This window comes from Perognathus longimembris, chromosome 12 (assembly GCF_023159225.1).
Source record: "Perognathus longimembris pacificus isolate PPM17 chromosome 12, ASM2315922v1, whole genome shotgun sequence".
NCBI classification, from domain to species: domain Eukaryota; kingdom Metazoa; phylum Chordata; class Mammalia; order Rodentia; family Heteromyidae; genus Perognathus; species Perognathus longimembris.
In genome coordinates this window covers 30,192,332-30,215,664 of record NC_063172.1, presented here as the reverse complement: position 1 = coordinate 30,215,664, position 23,333 = coordinate 30,192,332, and the positions used below count along the sequence as shown (strand labels likewise).

Below are 23,333 nucleotides of genomic sequence, written 5' to 3'. Positions count from 1 at the left end.
AGTTCTACAGTGATGGGAACAGGGAGTAAAATAAGGGTGACAGGGTGTCATCTACCATCCATTGCTTCTGCCTGCCTTATAAATTCATGAAGCATAGCCCAGGGATAATGACCCTGACCAAGTCCTAAGAGATACAGTTGCAGTATTAACTAATACAAAAGAGAAAAGAAACAAAATAGCAAGATTCACACACTGTAAGCACAAGTAGTCTTATAAAAAAAAGGACAGATAAAACAATGGCAAACACTGGGTTTTAGGCCAGAGGGTGTGGCTCAATTGGCAGAGTGCTTGTCTAGGAAGCACAAGGCCCTGGGTTCAAACCCTAGTAATAACCGCCCCCCCCCCCCAAACCAACCAAACCAAAACAACTACAACAAAAAGGTCTGGATATCTCCAGGAGCCCTCTACAGCCTCTATCTAGCCAATAATGATGGTACTTCTGTCACCTACAGAAGGAACCACTCGCATTCTCTGTTTGAACTCTGACTGCCTAGCTGGCAAGGGGGTAGTGCTTTCACATAGCACTGTAGGGTGAACAGAAATCTCCTTGGCTAACGTAAGGAAGCCCAGCAGGCAGAGGCATAATCACAATGTGAAATGGGGGTGTGTGTGATTATAGCAGATGGAGATGGAGGAGGGACGAGTGCAGAACTTGAAAATGTTCCATGTCACCACTATTAGGACCCAAGAGAAACATAAAACAATCCTTCTGCAATCCTGTGGGTGCAAAGGAGATTCTGGCCAAAGATGCAAAGTTCTGGAGAAAGGATTTTCCTCCCGGCCAAATGTCTGGTTTTGTCCATCTCTGGGCAGTTAATGAGCATGAGCTAAGAAATGAAGGTGAAGGGTTCACGAATTTCCATATTTAGAATGAAATTCTGGATGTGGACTTGCCCCTTTGATTTATTGCTAATGACAACCTGTGTACGATGGCTATTAATTACAAGCAGAAGAGCATCAGGAAAGCATCAAAGCGCACTTAGCTGGATTATGGCCGCACTTTAGAACACACAAGACATGAAGACAAGGCTTAGTAAAAACTTACTATTGGATGCAAAGAAGAAAGCAAGGCATGTTGGCTGTGGATAGGCTGAAGGCCCTTCACCTTTAGAAATCCATTCTATCTAATGTTAGTTGTCCTCTAAAACCAGGAGAGAGTAATGCCCAGAGAAGCATAAATATGCTGAAAGAGTAGTGGGTGTGTGGAAGCTAACTTACTTGACTTGGAAAACACAAGATGCTATCATGATGATAAGCATGATATAGAAGATTGGATAAGTTAGTTGCATTTTATCCGTCATAGAAAAAGTGATCATGCCTGACACGGCTTTTACCGAAATAGCAGTCACTGAGGCTGTAAGAGAAAACAAAAACACAAATAAAGTACACATTTGACCCAGATTTACAGATACACAGCTTAGGTTTACTTATTGGAGTAGCAAAGGTGTCAATTTTATGCTTACAGAATGAAAACAACTGTGATTGGTACAGAGTAGAATTTACTGCTCAGTATGTTAAACTGAAAATCTGCTTTGATCATCTAGAGCTACACTGTGGGACTGGTGCTTTCCACCTTGGGGGCCAGATGCTTATTCCTAGGCCTAGCTGTTGAAAGGATGCGGTGGGGATTTTAACGACTATTGCATGGCAAAATGATAAAGGAGATGTGAGACAATTCAGATCGTCAGTGCAGCAGAGAAAAGTCTGAATGTGAACCTTTTTGTTAGTAGATGCCCAGAAGTTTCCATAAAAACACTTTTTGAGAGACAGCAATGAGAAACAAGAGCTGAGTATTCATTTCTGAGTGAACTAAAACCTATTTACAAAGCAATAGCTATTTTTTCTGTGCTGAAGAGGGATCCATCCCTAATAAGAACAAATTTTTCACAGGTTCCAAATAGCAATTAAGAAAAACAGACTTGAGCAGGGCTGGTGGCTCACGCCTGTAATCCTAGCTACTCAGGAGGCCGAGCTCTGAGGATTGCAGTACTAAGTCAGCTTGAGCAGGAAAGTCTGTGAGACTCTTGTCTTTAACTGTGCGTGCATGTACACGTGAGTGTGCATGCACACATCCACACATCCACACCAGAGAAGTGGAACTGTGACTCAAGAGCATTAGCAAAAAAGCTCAGGAAAAGCCCAGGCCATGAGTTCAAGCCTCAGGTCTGAAACAACAACAATGTTTAAAAAAGCAAGAAAAATGGTCTTGATAGTTATATTAAGATAAAAGCTGCAAATATTTTCTTCTCACATTTCTCTGTGAAGATCATGTACTTTCTGTCTCAGGTCCCTTAAAGTTATGTTACAATTTCATAGTTCGGCTGAAACCCATGGAAAGTTCACAAATAATTTTTACATGGCATCAAATTATTATAAATCACAGGCAATGTATGTGAAGGACATATATTTCCTAATTTGGTCATAATATATCTGGTTAGTTTTATATGCTCATATAGGAGCACAACATATAAAATATATGATATATAAATATACAGAGAATTTTTTTTTTTTGCCAGTCCTGTCTCTTGGACTCAGGGCCTGAGCACTGTCCCCGGCTTCCTTTTTTTTGCTCAAGGCTAGCATTCTACATCTTGAGCCACTTCCGGCTTTTCCTGTTTATGTGCTGCTGAGGAATTGAACCCAGGGCTTCATGCATGCTAGGCAAGCACTCTATGGCTAAGCCACATCCCCAGACTGAGAGAATATGTTTTAAATACATGAACATTAACTAGGAATAAACTTCCTTTTCCAAAACCTAAAAATATGATTTAATTTGAAGGGGACAAGGGCACACTTCTAAATCAGGCATTTTCTTTCAGTTAAAATCATAATTAGCAGAGAAGACCAGGTGACAAATTCTATCACTAAACCCCCAGTCTGAACCAAGAGGTCCTTATACAACCAGGCCCTGCTACACCTTAAAATGTCTTTTGATCTGGTCTTTTTACATATTTCAGATGTTATAGCTGATGAATCATGACAACAGTCATATCTTGGCTAATCTAAGAATTTAAAGTATCTACAGAGATCTATGTGTCACTTGTTAGTTTAAGTTTGTTTGTCAGCTCTTCAGGGACACTGATTTCCTCTCCAAACATTGTGCCTGAAACTGGAGCACAATGTTGGCTATAGTTTTATGATCTGAATAGCTGAATCTCCCCAGGGGATAATTAATGGAGAAGGAGTTGAACACACTGTTCCATTAGCCCAAGAACCTTAGCACTACAGAAGACCTTAAAGGTCATCTAATTTAGCCAGCATCTGATTTAAAAAAACCAACAAAAAAAACACACTTAGAATTTTTTTTTTTTTATCCTGGAGCTTGAACTGTGAGCCTGGGCACTGTCCTTGATCTTTTGTTCTCAAGGCTAGTGCATTACCACTTGAACCACAGCTCCACTTTTGGCTTTTTGGTGGTTCATTGGAGATAAGTCTTGTGGACTTTCCTGCTTGGGCTGGCTTTGAATAACAATCCTCAGATCTCAGCCTCCTGTATGGCTAGAATTATCGGCTTGGTCCACCAGTGTCCAGCAGAAGTTAGAATTCTTTATTGGACACTATTAATTTCTATACTTAACCATTTATTTATTATTTTTTTTTTTTTGGCCAGTCCTGGACCTTGGACTCAGGGCCGGAGCACTGTTCCTGGCTTCTTCCCGCTCAAGGCTAGCACTCTGCCACTTGAGCCACAGCGCCGCTTCTGGCCGTTTTCTGTATATGTGGTGCTGGGGAATCGAACCTAGGGCCTCGTGTATCCGAGGCAGGCACTCTTGCCACTAGGCTATATCCCCAGCCCCACCATTTATTTTTTTGAAGCATGCACTAACACCTGCTTAATTACCATTTATTGTAAGTCAGGGAGGGATTTCTAGGTTGGTGTCAAGTACTTTAAAGTGTTTTTTTGGAGGGAAGATGGCTGACAGTTAGGACATTTAAAATTGCAATGTAATACCATTTCAGTGTGGCGTGCATAAAAATAGAAAGTACTGCAGTTACAGGGAAAAAAGACTAGAAGAAACTACAGTAAGATAAAGTCAGTTGTTCTCTATAGCACTGAGAATCTGAATAAATTATTTTCTTTGGACAAACTTTAAATTCATTAAAAAAATCTATGTAAGTGCATATGCTCATTTAAAAAATTCAGAAAAAATGCAGAACCATCTGGAAAGAACAACGAAACTCACTTACAATCCCAACAGTCCCAAAGCACTGTTGCTGTATTTGTGAGGAAGGAAGTATCACAGTGTGTGAGTCACATGGCATGCACCACTTAGGAACCTGTTTTGATTGCCATTATTTGCCATGAAGTTTTCTTCTAAGGCCTGACTTTTATTGGCTGTAAAGACTGTCTTTGTACAAATACATAATGTGTTTTGACAATTGCTTATTTTCAGACATATAAATCGACTCTATTCTTTCTTAATATTAGAAATGAAGCTGCAATGAATGTCCTTGAACATAAACCTGTCCATCAACTCTGCCTATTTCCTTGGGAAAATCACCTTGAGGGGAATTGCTGTGCTGACAGCTACTGTGAAGCTTCTGAAATAACCGGCACGCGGCCTTCCAGGCAATGCCAGTCACTGTCATAACTATGCTACAGTGCTCCAAGACAGGAATTTTTTATGGCTTTTCTTTGTGACTTTCTCCATTTTCTTAATTATCAACAACAACAATATCAACAACAATAAATGCATGTTCTTCTCACTGTTACGGCATCATTCTTTCCCCCAACATACTACTGAACCCATTTAAAAACTGAGTTGTCTCCACTGGTCCTTAGGTGGCCATCCCAAGGACCTCCTTTATCTTACGGCTGGGTCCTAGACCCATGTCTTCTGATCAGTCATTACTGTTTCATTTGCTAATTTTGTTTAAACAACCACAGTGTGCTAAGGCTAGAGCAGGACTTCCTGGCTCTCCTAGCTTCCTGATTGGAGAAAGGACTATGCTTATTGACTTTTGATTCCTGTAGGAAACCCAGAGTCTTTAACTATATTCACCACACTGTGCCACAGAACTCAAAACAATACCATATAAAAACACCACCACCACCAAAACCCCCAAAGCCACTATGCTTCCCCCATCTGACTGAGATCCCATTGAGAAGAAAGCAACAAGATTAGAACTTTGAAAAGAGTTAAGAGTAAAAACTTCTGAAATGTTCTAATCATGAAAATTGGTCTTTGTGGCGATGGATATATTAACTAGCTTGATTTAATTATTCCATTGGCATCCATATCACAACACCACTTTGTACCCAGTAAATTGATAGAATTATAAATAGTCAGGTTAAGCATTTAGATGTGGAGATGTGCAAAAGAGAGGCAATCACAATCCTTTATGCTCATTGTCCTCGTGTTCTCTTTCTCTTTAGTGTCCTCGTTTAAGCTACCACAATAAGCTGCACAATAGCAGCAATAAAGAAAATGGGAGCATTCATTTCCACTTGTGTTTTGGGTATGCTTTCAGTCATAATGGAAGTATGCTGTGTTTTCCATTTTACCTAAAACCATAAATATTTTTCAGAGCTACTACATGACTTTCACAACCATTTTTTTTCTTGTAAAAGTCATTAATGATCATTGTAAAATACTCAAACAGCAAGATAAACACAACGAAGGGTTGGCATCTTTTTTCCCCCTCATTTCTTACTGCAATGCAAATACTTGTGTCCTTCATTCAGCTCCTTATTAGGAATAAACCATAAACTTGCATATACCTTTAAGGCCTCTATTAAGATAATTACATGGTATTTCATTTTTACACATTTTCCAAGCTTTGTTAGAATATCACTGAAAGCTAAAGTTTGTACAAATTTAAGGTGTACAGCTCTATCACTTTGAGCCACAGCACCACTTCTAGTTCTCTGGTAGTAAACTGGAGATAAGAGTCTCATGGAATTTTCTGCTCAAGCTGGCTTTGAACAGCAATCCTCAGATCTCAGCCTCCTGAGTGAGTAGCTAGGGTTACAGGTGTGAGACACCAGTGCCCAGCTACAGCAATCTGATAGGCCTGTACATTGGGAAATGATGATCAGAATCAGGTAATTTATATAATTATCTCTCTGTGTGTGTGTGTGTGTGTGTGTGTGTGTGTGTGTGTGTGTTGAGAACATCCAGTATCTATTTTCCGTATATTCTGAATATCCAGGACAATTATTAACATTAGTCACCAGTTGTATATTAAATCCCCAGAACATATTCATCTTATGAATCAAAGTTTGTATCCCTTGACCAATGTCTTGGTATTTTCCTTTTGTACACATTATCATGATAAACTATAATAATGAATTTCTTAAAGAACTGTCCTCTTAGTTAATGTTTATTGTGTGTTCTCTGTTGTGGGTCTAGGTAGCGTATGTAGTATAAACAAAAGCCTCTGTGTCTGCATGGGATTCATTGGGCCAGAAAGACAATCTCATAACAATAACAACTTTTGTGGTCAATTATGTAATCAGCTTTTGTAAATGACACACAGGCACTGGAAAGAAGGTGTGGAATGTAAGTACAAATTGTGATAAGTGTTACAAAGGAAAAGATTCATTCTCATTAAGATGATTTAGTCATGAAGCATGATTTGCCCTGAGTTCCATTTGCTAATATTTCATTTGGGATTTTTGCGTCAATATTTGGCAGTGAAATTAGTTCATAATGTTCTATATTTGTGCTATCTTGTTCAGAGTTGGGATCAGTATTATCTGATTATGTTTTAAAAAATGAAAACTTTCTTTTTATATCCTTAAATAGTTCCAACAATATCAGAATAATTTGTTCCTTAAAAGTTTGAAGACATTACTTTTGAAAAGGTCTAGGCCTGGTTCGTTTTTAGAAGATGGCTTTTTGACAACTCCTTTATTTCTTCCAGTTATGTTCTTTTAACAATAAATAATGTATAGCTGGGTGCCTGTGGCTCATACCTGTAATCCTAGCTACTTAGTAGGCTGAGTCCTGAGGATGGTGGTTTGAAGTCAGCCAGGACAGGAAAGTCTGTGAGACACTTATCCCCAATTAACAACCAAAAAGCCAGAAGTGGAGTTGTGGTCAAGTGATAGAACTCTAGCCGTGATCAAAAGGAGCTCAGGGACAGCTCCTAGTCCCTGAGTTCAAGCCCCAAGACCGGCACACACAAAATCATAATTTAAGTTTCTTTTTTTTTTTGGCTAGTCCTGGGCCTTGGACTCAGGGCCTGAGCACCTTCCCTGGCTTCTCAAGGCTAGCACTCTGCCACCTGAGCCACAGCGCCCCTTCTGGCCGTTTTCCATATATGTGGTGCTGGGGAATAGAACTGAGAGCTTCATGTGTAGGACAAGCACTCTTGCCACTAGGCCATATTCCCAGCCCCTTAAGTTTCTTATAAATAAAAAATATGAACGATTTCATTGTGTTAAATATATACACATAACTGTACAATCTTTCTATACATTTATACCTCATTTCTATTCTTTAGTATTGTGATTTTTCTTTTTTATCTGAAGGAGGATCTATTTTATTATCTTTTAAGAACTGATTATCAGTTATTATTTTAAGAACTGATTGAAGGCACTTATCAATCTATTTCTATATTATATTTTCTACTGCACTCATTTTTGCTTTTGTCAGTTGCTCCATTCTGCCTTCCTTGGTTCATGTATTTTTCTAACTCCTTGAGCTGAGTGATCTGACTTACACTTAAAGCATTTAATTGCTTCTAAATACATTAGTCATTAACTATATGTTTTAATGTTAAATGTTTTCACAATAATTTTTTTAAATACATGCTGTAATTAAATTGTGGTTTCTACTTTGCCCAGCTGTAATTTGAGAGTACTGTTGTTAACATTTCCAGGTGGTAGGATTTTGCTGGTTTCTATTTTTGTTATTATTTTCTGTTTTTAGATTATTGTGTTCTGCGCATGTGCTGTGTACTATTTCAACTTCTGGAATAAATCAAACATTGTTTTTTGTAGTCAACTATATAAGCAACTTTTGCAGATGATGCATAGCCACTGGATAGAAGGTGTATTCTCTATTTTCAGGATTTTTAAAAGGTGTTGATTTCTATCTTAGCATTTTTATATATCTCCTTATCTTCTAGGAGCTGAGAATAGTCTCCTATTAACCTTGTATTTTTGTTAATGTAGTTTTGCATCTTCTTACAGATTTTCCATAACATATTAATTATTTTTAAAGGAAAGTAACTGGAAGAAAAAAATAGGTACTAGGCCAAGAAGAAAAAAAATCCTTATGCATATTTTAAAAAAAGAATAGCTGAGGCTATAGCTCAAGTGGTAAGACTGCCTGCCTAGTAAGCGTGAGCCTTTGGGTTCAAATCCCAGGAGAGAAAAAGAAACAAAACAAACCCAAACAAAAGTCTCTTCCTGTACATGGCCTGAGGTGAGCTGTAAAAATGGTTTGCTACTCACCTGACCTAGCTAACTTTAAGAACACCATTATGTTAACAACACCCAAGAAATGGTTCAGGCTCTCAAAGGTGTGGATATATGCAAAGCCACAAGAAGCAAGGTGTGCCATTCAGGCTTTACAGTGGAGTTGGTGGGTGTGCTTAGGCCAAACCGTGAGAGAGGCTAGACACGGTCTGTGGCCCTGAGAGAGTGCTGAGTTTCTGCTGCACATCCTTACAAATGCAGTAATGCTGAGCTGAAGAGTTCAGATGGAGATTCTCTGGCCATTGAACACATCTAGGTGAAGAAGCCACCCCAGACACGATGCTGTCCTAACAGAGCTCGAGGTGGATTATCCGTTACATCCACAAGCTCCCCTGCCACACAGAGATGATCCAAAAGAGAACAAATTGTTCCTAAATCAGAAGAGGTGGTCGCACAGAACACAGAGATTTCTCAGAAGAAACAAAAACGTATGGCACAGGAACAAAATTTCAGAATAAAAGCCAGGAAAAGAATGTTGGTTGTCTTTATCAACAAAGCTTTAGGTGCTCTCACAGATATATAAAAAGAATTAAATACATATCAATTAAGTAGTGGGCCTGCAAAGCATAATTTATGTAATTTAGACTCTGTGTTTTTCTGTTGGGGCATGGGAACAGTGAGACAGGACTAGAATGCTCATTTATGATTTAGTCTGGGGCCAGACTAAATTGACAAGAACATAACCCAGGCCCTTACCCAGCAGTGCCACCAGAGCCAGCAGGATTGCAATGTGCGTCATTCCTTTTCTTTTGTAGAAATAGAGGAGGATGCAGAAAACTAATATTTCTAAAATCTGCAAATGAAAAAGAGTAAGTTATTCTATAGAAAGTCTGTTGCCTGCCACGCTGTTCTCATAAGAGTTGGAGGGGATTAGGATTCCTTGGGATGATTATAAACAAAGGGACAATGAAAAGGGCCTAAGCCATCCAGACTATGTACCACGAGTGATGCCTAAATCACTGTAGCTCTCCAAGCCTAACTCCCTGTAACATCTGCCTCATTTGTCCAACTAGCTACATTTAACAGACAACACCATATCAGCATGGGCAACATTTATTTTTTTCTAGTCTTAGAGTTGAACTCAGGGTCTGTGTACTGTCCTTGAGCCTTTTTGCTCAAGTCTAGCACTCTACTACTTTAGCCACAGCTCCACTTCTGGCTTTTTTTAGTGGTTAACTAGAGATAAGAGTCCAATGGACTTTACTTCCTTGGTTGGCTTCAAACCAAGATCCTCAGATCTCAGCCTCCTGAGTAGCTAGGATTACAGGTGTGAGCCACCCTGCTGCCTGGCTAACATTTGAGTCTCTGAAGACAGAGTCTTGCTATATAGTCCAGGTTGGCCTCAAAGACACAATCCTCATATATCAGCTTTGTGTGCTAGGATTGCAAGTGTGCATTTCCAGCTCAACACTTAACTCTTGATTCTCTATTTCCAACTGACTCCTTCTGGGGCCTTTATCCCCTCAGCGAGTGGCCTCACTATAGGACAGTGGCACAAACCTGAGCCCCTACCTTCCACCATCTTCTCTGGATGAATGAAATCAACTTCTGATTTGTGTCTGATTTTACTCTTGCCCCTCAATAGTTGGCCAATAAGTATTTGTGGAATCAATAACTGGATTATACCTTAAATTCATTAGGAACAACTTAGCCAACTTAGACCTCATGTGAAATGAAAGGAGACTCTTAAAAAAAAAGTAATTTCAAATTTGGTTTTAGGTTAACATTCCAAAACATTTTTGGCTCCTTTTAGTCCTACCCAAAGCCAAACTTCTGTTACATTTTGTGAAGAGATGATATCTCCGAACTGAAATCATAAGTATGAAGGTTTACTTTCCTGACAGCAGAGAAGTAAAAGCACTATTACTAACTTTTTTTTCTTAAAAGCTGTTGGGAGTTAGGCGAGTGACTCCATGTAACAAGGTTACGATAAGAATCCTGACATCAGATAGTGACACCATCCCTCAATGGCTATTTCACATTAAGTGCCTGTTATTTCACATCAGTGCTGTGCTCGGGTGGACCACCAGAAAGCATTTTGGATTTGCAAACACATAAATACTAATAACCACTTTAAAAAATGGCTGGAGTGAGGGACTTGACTGGTTCCAAGATGATATTCTACTTAGAGTCTTCTCTGAATCACCTTCAATTTCTGTTGGAACGTTTTGTGTGTTGGTTTGTGGTTTCCTTGAATCCTCAGTGGGTTTGGGAGGCTGCAGGATGTTATCTTTCTCATTTAAAAACCTGTTCATTGAATATGGAAAATTAGACCATTCTTTGGACTTGTCTTCTAGCTAAATTAAACCAGTGATTTTTTTCACTTTTCTTTACAGAACTAATTTGCCAGGCCTTTAATTTAATTGAGCCATGCTACAAAAGCTATTAAGGTGCCACCACTTTGCTTTCCCTAAGGCTGCCAGTGAGACACTGGGATGCTGGGTGTCCCAGATTTGGTCCACCTTGCTAGGTTAACAGGAAGACCCTCGGCCAGGTGTCTGCAAGTCCAGACTCCCACTTCTCATCTGATGCAGAGCAGCCCTGTGTTCACTGCTGGAGGACAGAGCTCTGCACCCATTGACATGCTGACTAGTAATTAAAGGGAAAGGGGAAAAGGGAGGGAAAAGGCAGTCATTACCAGTTCTAAAGAAACACGGGGAACTTTAAAGACTTTTCAGACCCCATCTCTGTGGTTTCAGATAAATAGAACACAAGTTCTCACTATTCACCAAACTGCTCTGGTTACACTGGGTCCCGCCTTGTGCCAAGAGGTCACATAGCTCCCAGGAACAAAATATTCAAGCAGAATGAATTAATGTCAGCTCTTCCACTGCAACATTTTTTTTTCTTTCTCTGAAAATACCGATGTTAAAGAAGTTGGGCTTTTGCAGGCTGAAGAAGAGACTGTGTCGCTGACTGTGCTCTGTGAGGTCAGGGACGACAACTCTGCCTGCGTGTGCCTGCTCCTGCACGCTATTTTCAAGTCGGTAATTGTATCAATTTATCAAATCCTCACCACCAGCTTAGGAGGTAGTTGTTATATCTCCATTTTACAGATGAGGCTCGAAAGACTAAATGATGCAGCCCTCGTGGGCAGCATGAGGTCCATGCTGAAATCTCCAGAACACGGGACTATGTTATCCCATATGGCAAGGCAATTTGTAGATGCGATGAAGAGGATAGACTTGAGATGGGAAGATTATCCTGGATAATTCAGGAGGGCCCCTTGCAATCACATAAATCCTTCCGACTAGCTGTAATGTGGGAAGGATCCTCGCTGAGCACTGCTGGGAAAGGCAAGGAAACAGGTTCGTCTCTGGAGGTTCTGGCAGGGAGTACCGCCCGCCAACAGCCAGTCCACTGAGACCTGGCCTAGAAAGCTGCAGGGTAATAAATGTGTGTTGTTTTAAGCCACTTGCTTTTGGAGAATTTGTTACAGAAGGAGGAAATGAATGCACGTTTTGGTTCCTGAAGTCTTTGCAGAGGAATAGAATCTTCAGAATGAGTTTCCTGACTTGAGTTTTCCTTTACTGGATTGGCGCTCCAGTTTAATTAGACTTAGTTGCGCAGTTTTCGGTGGTAAGAAAAGACATTGGCCAGCTGGGGGGATAAAGTGGTAAAAGAGACACAATGGATGATCCATTTCTGGTGCCAAAATATGAATCTGGCTTTACCTCCTCTTCACTCACCAAGCTTCTTCTTGTCAGCACAGTCTTTGGTATGGCAACTTTGTCCAAAAGAAGTGCGTTGAACAAAGGTTCTTTCTGAGTCCAAGTTTGGACAAAAAGATTTGATCCTTGGTCTATTAGTTCAGCGTGTGCTCCCACCTAACCTCTCCAGACGGGGGCAGGGTAGCTTTGAATTCTGGCTCTTCCTCTTGCTGTGTATGTGACCTTGGACCAGTGACTGACTTCTCTAAGTCTTGGCCTCCAATCGCTGAGAGGCAGGGGAAACTGTGGCAGGTAGAGCTGTTAAGTGGGTAAAGTAGAACACAGTGAGAGCCGCACATACGCCTGGCTGCTCAGTGAGTTCTGGCAGCTGTCCTGCCAAAGCCTCTCGTTAAGCAGGGGTGAAAGTGCCATGCACATCCAGAACGTCCTGCAGGAGAACCTCGCCATGGAGAGACCTTGATATCTTGTACACATTGCTTCCCTTCATTCATCTGATGGTGAATATTTTAAGCAGCTTTGCCAGAAATGCAGACTTAATAATTAGCTTTGGGGTACTGACTGGCTCCGAATGACAGACTTGGTCTTTGCTGCTGCTTTAATTTTTGCTCTATGTGGATTATTTTGTGAAGGACTTTATGTTTGCAACAGAGATCTCCATTTGAATAATTTGTTGGACAATCTGGGCGGGCAAAACAAAACTGATCAAGCCTGCCAAAGAAGATGCAGTAATTGAGACTTAGGGCTGTGTCTCGCACACGGGCTCTGCAGAACATGTTAATAGGTATCACTAACAAAACTCCTTCAAGAACAAGGCCATGGTCAAATAAGCATAGGCATGCAGGAACACCAAAAATCAATTACCCACTTCTTTCCATAGGATTTGAACTCTTAACTTGCTGACAGTAATGGATTCTTCAAACAGATCATGTTATGCAGTATCTCTGCTGGGCAGTTTGATCTTGAAACTCCACTTGCTTTCTACTTTTGCCAGGTATCGGTAGGGGACTGGTCATGGATGGCAGACAGGCCTGGAATGTCTGTGCTAGTGCTAACGAAGGGCAGTTTGTTCTTTCCAGCTAGGAAACACTGGGTTCTAATCAGTTGAATAAATTAAAGAATGGATATAAAAGTGACCTGGGAAAATGGCAAAAATATAATTAATTTCAGACTATTTTTGTGAAAGTAGAAAGTTGAGTAAAAAGTAGTTTGGGTCACGGCCAGAAGCGGCGCTGTGGCTCAAGTGGCAGAGTGCTAGCCTTGAGCGGGAAGAAGCCAGGGACAGTGCTCAGGCCCGGAGTCCAAGGCCCAGGAATGGCCAAAAAAAAAAAAAAAGTAGTTTGGGTCAGGTGCTGGTGGCTCACGCCTGTAATCCTAGCTACTCAGGAGGCTGAGATATGAGGAACAAAGTTCAAAACCAGCCTATGTGACAAATTCTGTGAGATTCTTATCTCCAGCAAAAAGCTAAAGGCCCTGAGCTCAAGCCCCCAATACTTGTATGCACATGTGTGCACACACATACACATATACACACACAAAGTAGTTTGGGGCTGGAGATGCAGCTCAGTGGGAGAGCACTTGCCTAACATGTGCAAGGTCCTGGGTTCAATCTCCACTAACACCTGCAAGAGAAATGTATTATTCTTTTTGTTTTCTCTGGTGTCAAAATAAGTCATATCATCATCAAGCAATTCAGTTTCTTCCAGGAAATAAGACTTGATGCATCTTTAATCTCCAAAGGATTTAACTCAGGGAATTAATTTTCTGATCACAGGCTATATCACTCTTTTACTGCAACAAGAATTTGTTTTGCCCTGAGGCAAAAAGAAATAATGTGTTGGTAAGACTTCAAGTCTGGCCTATCATGAGATATTCAAAAAAGTATAAAGAAGTAAATCACAGAGATTAAAACTCCATGTAGTGCTTATTGTTGATCGATGAGAGCTGTGAAAGCTAAGGCACTGCATTATCCTGGAGAGGTAACAAATAAATAAATGGGGAAGGAGAGATACAAAGTCTGAAGGCTAAACCAAGTTGGTAAGCCCAATACTAAAAGCTGAGTGGGGTGAAGGGGAAAGCAGAAGTGTGGTACCAGATCCATGAGAATGAAAGTCCAGCCAATAATACAATAGGGCCTGGGATTTCAATAGGTAGGGCTGATTGACAGATGATCCAACAGGAGGAATGGTTGGAAGCTGGGAAAGTGGGCGGAACCAGCAAGACCTGAATAGCGTTTGGGTGCTGAATGGAAGAAGGGAAACGGGAAAGTTTATTAAAGGGTACATAGTATATGAAGATACAGTATTTTTTTTTTGTAGTATTGGGGATTGAACTCAGGGTCTTGAACTTGCTAATAAGCAAGTGCTCTACTGTTTGAGCCACACTGTAGTGTGAGGACTTTTTTTTTTTTTTTTTTTTTTTTTTGCCAGTCCTGGGGCTTGGACTCAGGGCCTGAGCACCGTCCCTGGCTTCTTTTTGCTCAAGGCTAGCACTCTGCCACTTGAGCCACAGCGCCACTTCTGGCCGTTTTCTGTATATGTGGTGCTGGGGAATTGAACCCAGGGCCTCATGTATATGAGGCAAGCACTCTTGCCACTAGGCCATATCCCCAGCCCTTTTTTTTTTTTTTTAAAGTAGACAGCTGGGTACCAGGGGCTCACATCTGTAAATCCTAGCTACTTAGGAGGCTGGTGTCTGAGGATCTTGTTTGAAGTCAGCCCCAGCAGAAAAGTCTGTGAGACTCTTATCTCCAATTAACCACCAGAAAACCAAACTGGCACTATGGCTCAAAGTGCAAAAGCTTAGGACAGTGCCAGCTCCTGAGTTCAAGCCCCATGACTGATACAAACACAAAAAGAGGAAAAAAAGAGGAAAAAATATATTTGTAGAATATGAGCAAAGAGTAAAGAGGGAGAAATGACCTGTGAATATTTCTGTTCTAGTGGTCAGACTATACAGAGATGTAAGATTTATATAACTCTTGTCACATAGACCTTCTGTGATCTCCTGAGTTAAATTTGGAGCAAAGTTCACCAATAAACATGTCCCTGTAAATAGCATTTATTTATTTATTGATTGATTGATTGATTGATTGATTGCCAGTCCTGGGCCATGGACTCAGGGCCTGAGCACTGTCCCTGGCTTCTTTTTGCTCAAGGCTAGCACTCTGCCACTTGAGCCATAGCACCAACTCTGGCCGTTTTCTATAGATGTGGTGCTGGGGAATCGAACCCAGGGCTTCAGGTATATGAGGCAAACACTCTTGCCAGTAAGCCATATTCCCAGCCCTAAATAGCACCTTTAAAGACTTGCATGTGGGCTGGGAATATAGCCTAGTGGTAAAGTGCTCTCCTCGTATACCTGAAGCCCTGGGTTTGATTCCTCAGTACCACATATATAGAAAAAGCTGGAAGTGGTGCTGTGACTCAAGTGGTAAAGTGCTATCCTTGACCAAAAAAGAAGCCAGGGACAGTGCTCAGGCCCTGAGTTCAAGCCCCAGGACTGGCATAAAACAAAAAATATAAACAAAGACTTGCATATAAAATAGGACTGTTCTACTTTGCGTGGCCTTTTTGTGTTTATTTGAAGTACAAGTGGAACTCAGGGCCTCATACTTGCCAGATGGGTGCTCTGCTGCTTGAGTTATGCCTCCAGCCCTACTTTTTGCTAATTATTTTGGAGGTAGAGTCGAGCACACTTTTCTGTCTGGGCTGGCTTCAAACAGCAATCCTTTAAATCTCAGTCTCCAGAGTAGCCAGGATTACAAATGTGAGACCCTGGCATCTGGCTTATTTTCTCTCCCCGCCTCGCCAGTCCCCAAATGACAGAGAACGAAAATAGACAGCTTTCTGAGGCTACTTCTAATCCTACAAGTCTATGATTCTGGATGCTTTATTCTTTTTATTGAGATCACTGTTTTACTAACCTATTTTTTGGTTAAATGCTCAGCTAGACTATCCCACTTTTCTTATTACTACCTGTTCTTTCTAGAATTTTCTTTTCTGCAATCTTGGATGAATTCTGTAATGAGTTACCTCTCCACTATCTGACCACCTCCTCCCCATCTCTCAGCTTTACACCACTGCCACTTGCTCCTCTCAGTCTGTTCCCTTCTCAAGTATTTTCAAAGATGCTTCTACTGTCAACTGAGTAATTCAAATACTTCAATATCAGTCAAGTATACCTAACTCTTAACCATTTGGTGCTAAGAAGAAAAGATTGCATCCATTTTTCAAACATTTGCAGATAAAGGTGATCTGAATAATACACTTCAGGGATAGTAAAATAGTTTGCATTCTTACCACATATAGCAGAAACTGCCAGCCAACAAAGTAATATTGTACTGTTCTCGCAGAGATAGCTTGAGTTATGTTTGGAGCAAAGTTCACCAATAAATATGTTCCTGTGAAGGCCAATGTTATACCTTGAGAGAAAATGGGAAAGACAAATCAAATTGAAAAGGGATACTTCAAAGCTTCTTGTTGACACAAACATTACCTCTAGACGCACTGTCCAATTAAAATACATTTCATCAAAGGCCTCCAAAATAGAAGTCAGGCTTTCAAGATAAAAGCTAGGGAATTAATAGATGGGGCAGGAAATAACTTCTGACTTTTCTCTTTGTTCTAGATGAATCCTGACCCCTTCAGAGAAGCTTCGTCAAAGGTAGAGAAGCTCAAAGTACATGCACATAGAGGTGTGAAAATACATCCATGTTGACTGGTTCCATGTGGGCCAAGAAGTATATAATGGATGTAGTCATGGATCTAGATCCTAATCTAGAGCTAGACTGCAGAGCTCAGAGGACGAGAGAACTCATATACCATGGATCATGGTATATATTACTCATCTCTATAGCAGCAATACCTACTTTGCTTTTGTACTTTGAAGCTCTGGTATGAGCATCTTAATGGTTCTTTTTTTTTTTTTTTTTGGCCAGTCCTTGGCCTTGGACTCAGGGCCTGAGCACTGTCCCTGGCTTCTTCCCGCTCAAGGCTAGCACTCTGCCACTTGAGCCACAGCGCCGCTTCTGGCCGTTTTCTGTATATGTGGTGCTGGGGAATCGATCCTAGAGCCTCGTGTATCTGAGGCAGGCACTCTTGCCACTAGGCTATATCCCCAGCCCCCGTGGTATGAGCATCTTAATCACTGCCATTGATAAGAGTCTTTTTAGAAGGTAAAACAATGGTGACAATAGAATTCTACTCATCTACCAGAAAGAATGTCTTGTATTATTCATAAAGAAATGAAACACTGGGGAAAAATTATATTAAGTAAAGTAAGCCAGACCCAGAGAAATACATGGATTTATGTGCCAATAAATCTATAAGTAACCACACTGGGTGGTATACAAGCTGTTGCAAATGAAGTAACTGAAGTATAAACAGACTCTATGGAGAACCCAAATAGTATAATTCTTTAGAAAGACTAAGTCAAAGCCCAACGAACTAAGTACCAGGAAATGGGTACTTGCAAGAGATGGGGTAGGGCCAAAGAGAGTGGTAAACAAATGAAGGAGAGGAGGGGGGAAAAGCAGTCAAGAATTTATTGTATATACTACAAATTTAAGAAAAATAAGGAAATAGGTGGGTTGAACTGGGGTGAAAATGTAGAAAGGTTGACATAGATCAAAATGCATTGTATACATAAATGGTTTTGTTAAAAGGCAAAAAAAAAAGATCCAATACATATCTTAAACAATTAAGAAAAGTGAGGGAAGGGTGGTTGAGAATGTTGAAAGGGGTGACATTGATCAAGATATACGGTTTTCATAAACTGTTTTGTTGAATGGCCACCTCTTTGTACAACTACTTAAAGATAATAAAAATAAGGGGCTCAGCATGTGGCTTAGTGGTTGAGTGCTTGCCTAGCATGCATGAAGTATGTATGAGGCCCTGGGTTTGATTCCTCAGTACCACCTAAACAAAAAAAATAAATGAAAGAGATTAAATTTAAAGAGATAATAAAAACATTCAAAAAAGAAAACACTTTGCCTGGAAAAAAAGAGCAAAAACAATGGTGAGGTCTCACCTTTATGTGATTTTATTGATATAATATAGGATCTAGAATTCCAACCATAGCCTAATGAAAACAAATCATACCATCAACCATTTTTGTTTTCATGTGGCACTAGGGTTTGAACTCAGGGTCTTATTTTTGCTAGGCAATCATTCTACCACTGACCCATGCCCTTAGCTCTCCCCTCCCACTGCTTTTTCTTTAGTTATTTATTATTATTATTTTTTTTTTTGGCCAGTCCTGGGCCTTGGACTCAGGGCCTGAGCACTGTCCCTGGCTTCTTCCTGCTCAAGGCTAGCACTCTGCCACCTGAGCCACAGTGCCCCTTCTGGCTGTTTTCCATATATGTGGTGCTGGAGAATCAAACTGAGAGCTTCATGTGTAGGAGGCAAGCACTCTTGCCACTAGGACATATTCCCAGCCCAGTTATTTGTTTTTTGATAGGGTCTTGAATTTTTATTTATTTTATTTTTTTTGCCTGAGTTGTACTGAGCCACAGTCCTCCTACATAGGCATCCAAGATAGCTGGGACCCATTTGCATGACACTACTCCTTGATTATTGGCTGAGATGAGATCTTATTAATTTTCGCTCAGTTTCACCCTCAACTGTTTCCATTCTCGAGTTGCGGAGATCACAGGCATGAGACACCAAATTGAGCCTCCTATCACTGTTTTAACATTATTTTAAACCATGGAGGGGCAAGCCCCTGTGGCTCATGCCTGTAGTCCTAGCTGAGATCTGAGGATCACAGTTTGTGATCCAGCCCCAGCAGGAAAGTATGTGAGACTCTTATCTCTAATAAACTACTCAGAAAAGGCAGGAAGTGGTGCTGTGGCTCAAGTGGTAGAGTGCTTACCTTGAGCTAAAAGAAGCTCAGGGACAGACAGAGCCCAGGCTCATGCCTGTAATCCTAGCTACTGAGGAGGCTGAGATCTGAGGATCCCGGTTCAAAGCCAGCCCCAGCAGGAGAGTACATGAGACTCTTATTTCCAATTAGCCTCTAGAAAACTAGAAGTGGAGCTGTGGCTCCACTGTGGTAGAGCATTATCCTTGAGCAAAGAGCTCAGGGGCAGTGCTGAGGCCCGGAGTTTAAGTCCCACAATCAACCAAAAAATAAAACTGAAACAAAAACAATAAATAAATACAACCATGGAGGTAGGGAATGTGAATGGGAAGGGGCAGCTACCAAAAGAGGGGTAAATGGAGGACTTCTGAACAAATGCTGAAAACACCATGTTTACATGTAATTAGCAGCCTGAGAAAAACTGATATAAGTAGTATTTTTCAGACATTTGAAAACACAATTCAACTTGTTTCATCCTGGGGATCAGTGTTGTGGATGTAATTTACAACCAACACTGCTTTTACCCTGAAACCAATTTACCTTGTCTATAAAAGCTCACAGTTTGAAGGCACCAATTTCCTATTCCTCTGCGCCACATGATTTAGGTTTTGACCTCTAGTTTCTGAAAACAAATAGTGCCTGATCTTTCACACAAGCTAGACAACACCTATTCATGCTATTATAAAAGTTACAAATAAGTTCCTTCTAATTTATTCTGTAGTACTTTATACAACAAGGTTATGTACATAATTTCTAAAGCTATTTCTAGTGAGAAGTCTGAAAGGGAAAAACAGTATACATTATTAAACATCGTAATAAAAGTGAAATAATGAAAACTATATATAAGGACATGGGGGAAAATGATCAGCTAGTCATGTTCTTTCTTTGGAAGAAAAAGAAAAGGTTATGTAAAATGATTCCACATCATTTTCTCAGAGGGTTAGGTGGTAGGTAGACATAAGCTGGGAGCCAAGGAACTGGGTAGTGCTTGATACGTGCCAACCAACTTACTGATCCTGAAGCCTAAAACAATCAGCTGCACAAAAGCTACCTAGATCACCTGATCCATTTTTTAAAAAGAAAAGAATATTGCTTAAAACAGGGTTTTAAACTTGGGAGGATAAACTAGCACAAATCCATTGAAAACCTTGATTTTATTTTTACTTTTATTATTATTATTATTATTGTGTGTGTGTGTGTGCTGGTCCTAGGGCTTGAACTCAGGGCCTGGGCTCTGTCCCTGAGGCTTTTTTTTTTTTCCCCTCTCAAGGCTAGTGCTCTACCACTTGAGCCACAGTACCACTTCCAGCTTCTCCTGAATAGTTTATTGGAGATAAGAGTCTCATGAACTTTCTTGCATGGGCTGGCTTTAAACTGTGATCCTGAGTGGTTAGGATTATATGTGTAAGCCGCCAGTGACCAGCAAAAGTCTTTATTTTTTATTAGCGTGTATTATTTGTACAAAGGGATTTTGTTGTAATATTCCCATAAATGCATACAATGTATTTGGTCATAGTTTTCCTTCTATTACTTTTTTTCCCCTACTCCTCTCCCCCACCTCTTTTGCGCCAGTACTGGGGCTTGAACTCAGGGCTTTGTGTACTTGTGGCTTTTTCACTCAAGGCTGGTAGTCTACCACTTGAGCTACACCTCCACTTCCATGTTTCTTTGGGTCTGGCTTACTTCACTTAATATGATTTTTTTTCCCAAGTCTTTCTATTGCCTTATAAATGAAGCAATGCCATTTTTTCTAATGGAAGCATAGAATTCCATTGTGTATATATACCACATTTTCTCGGTCCATTCATCTACATAAGGGTATCTGGGTTCATTCTATATCAGCTATGGTAGATAATACTGCATTGAACACAGTGGTGCTGGTAGCTTTAGTGTGGCTTTGTGATCATTTTGGTAAATGCCCAGGAGTGGGATTGCTGGGTCATAGGGGAGCTCTATGTTTAGCCTTTTGAGGAACCTCCATACTGCTTTCCAGAGTTGTTGAACCAGTTTACACTCCCACCAACAGTGTAGTAGTGTTCTCTTTTGGCCACATGCCTGCCAGCATCTGCTATTATTTGTTTTCTTGATAATGGTCATTCTAATTGGGGTGAGGTGGAATCTCAATGTAGTTCTAATTCACATTTCTTTTATGGCTAGAGATGTTGAATATTTCTTCATGTGACTACTGGCTATTCTTATTTCCTCTCCAGAGAAGTCTCTTTTTAATTCTTTAGCACACTTATGGTGTGGTTGTTTCTTTGAGGGCTTATTTGGGGTCGGGGGACTACTTTTTTGAGCTCTAGGTATATTTTAGATATGAGGCCCTTTTCTCGTGTATGGCCAGTGAAGATCTCCCAATCGGAGGGCTATTTATCTTGCTAGCTATGTCCTTTGCCATGCAGAAGCTCTGCAGTTTTATGCAATCCCATTTATCCAGCCTTTGATTTGTTATGTTTCTGGATCTTTATTTAGAAAGTTTTGACCTATGCCAAGGAGTCCTAATGTATATCCCATCTCTTCCTGTAATATTTTCAGGTTATCTGCTCTTACCTTGATGTCTTTGATCCATTTGGAGTTGATTCTAGTGCAGGGTGATATACAAGGATCTACCTTCAGTTTCCTACATGTCTATAGCCAATTCTACCAGCACCATTTGTTGAAGAAGTTGTCTTTCTTCCATCTGATGATTTTGGTTCCCTAATCAAAGATTAGGTGGCTACAGGACTGTGGGATCATTTCTGGCTCTTCAATTCTATTCCATTGATCCTCAGTCATGTTCATGTGCCAGTATGAAGCTGTTTTTATAACTATGGCTTTATAATAGAGTTTGAAGATTGGTATTGATATTCCTCCAGCAGTTTTCCACTTTCTTAGTTCTGCTTTATTTCCCTTTTTCAGGTTTTTACAGTTTTCATCATAGAGGTCCTTCACACCTTTGGTTAATTTCTAGGTTGGTTTTTTTTTTTTTGAGGCTATTACAAAAGGAGTTGTTTTTCTGCTCACTCTTTTCATTGTTGGCATACGGAAAAACTACTAATTTTTGTGGGTTAATTTTAGACCCTGCTACTTTGCCAAAGTTTGGGATCAGTTTAATTAACTGGGAAGAGACGTCTATGGGGTTCTTTAAATACAGAATCATGTCATCTGTAAAGAGGGAGAGTTTAACTTCTTTCCCTATTTGGACCCCCCTTTATGTTTGTCTCGCCTTATTGCTCTGGCTAGGAATTCCAATACTATACTGAAGACGAGATGAGAGAGTGGATATCTTTGTCCTGTTTCTGATTTTAGACAAAATGGTTTTAACTTTTCAACATTAAGTATAATGCTAGCTGTATGTTTGTCACATATAGCCTGTACTATATTGAGGAATGTTCCATGGATTCCTAGTTTTTCTAGAGCTTTCATCATAAAGGGGTGTTGAATCTTGTCAATGCCTTTTCTGTATTGAGATGATCATGTGGCTCTTGTCCATGCCCCTATTGATATGTTGAGTTTCATTAATTGACTGGTAAATATTGAAACAGGTTTACATCCCTGGAATGAATCCCCTTTGGTCCTAGTGTATGAGATTTATTATTATTTGTTGAAGTCGGTTGGCCAGAATTTTATTGAGAAGTTTTGCATTGATGTTCATTAAAGAAATGAGTCTATAGTTCTCTTTCTTTGATGGGTCTCAATTTGGTTTTGGGATGAGTTCACCAATCTTTCTTCTCAATCACTTTCATTTCAGCTTCTATGACAACTGCAAAAGTGGTATTGGCTAGCTGCTAAGATTTGTATACTTGCTTGTTTCACATCATTTGTACTTTTTATGTGTTTTACTGTCTCCTTTATGAGTCACAAGCCTATTTTCATAAGTATTTAGAAGTGTTGAAGATAGTCATTCGCACTTTATTAAATAAAGTCCCTTGGAATCTATTTATATCCACCTTCTTCTAAAAGTGACGTGAGATGTCATTTTCTGCTATTCTCAGTTCAGTGAGGGCACACTATTTCTTCTTTTAGAAGACACAAACTTCATACCCAGGAAACTTGCTACCACTTGAGTCATACTTCCAGCTTTTATGCTGGTTAATTAGAGATATAAATCTCTCAGATTTGTCTTCCAGGGGTGGCTTCTAACTACGATCCTCAGATTCCAGCCTCCTAAGTGGCTAAGATTATAGGCATGAACCATTGGCCCAGCTAGAAGTCCATTTCACATTTTTGTTTATTTATTTGTTGGTTCTGGGGTTGGTACTTTTGGCCTCATGTTCTTGTTAGTTGTGTTTGCTCCGTTTGTGTTCTTCTACTTGGGTCATGCTCCCTTCCAGGCTTTCTGGGTTTTTTTGTTTTGTTTTGTTTTTTGTTTTTGGAGATGGAGTCTGGCATAG

General features: G+C 40.2%; 1 protein-coding gene across 2 annotated transcripts in view; it reads right to left on the bottom strand.

The window, feature by feature from the left end:
* Nipal2 (NIPA like domain containing 2) overlaps positions 1–23,333 on the bottom strand; it is an 81,533-nt gene that overhangs the window by 10,251 nt on the left and 47,949 nt on the right. For both annotated transcript variants that reach the window (XM_048358931.1, XM_048358933.1), the window contains exons 5-7: positions 16,398–16,519; positions 9,125–9,221; positions 1,219–1,354 (exon numbers count right to left, since the gene is read on the bottom strand). In XM_048358931.1, coding sequence (XP_048214888.1) covers positions 1,219–1,354; positions 9,125–9,221; positions 16,398–16,519 — 355 coding nt within the window. The remainder of the gene's footprint in view (positions 1–1,218; positions 1,355–9,124; positions 9,222–16,397; positions 16,520–23,333) is intronic.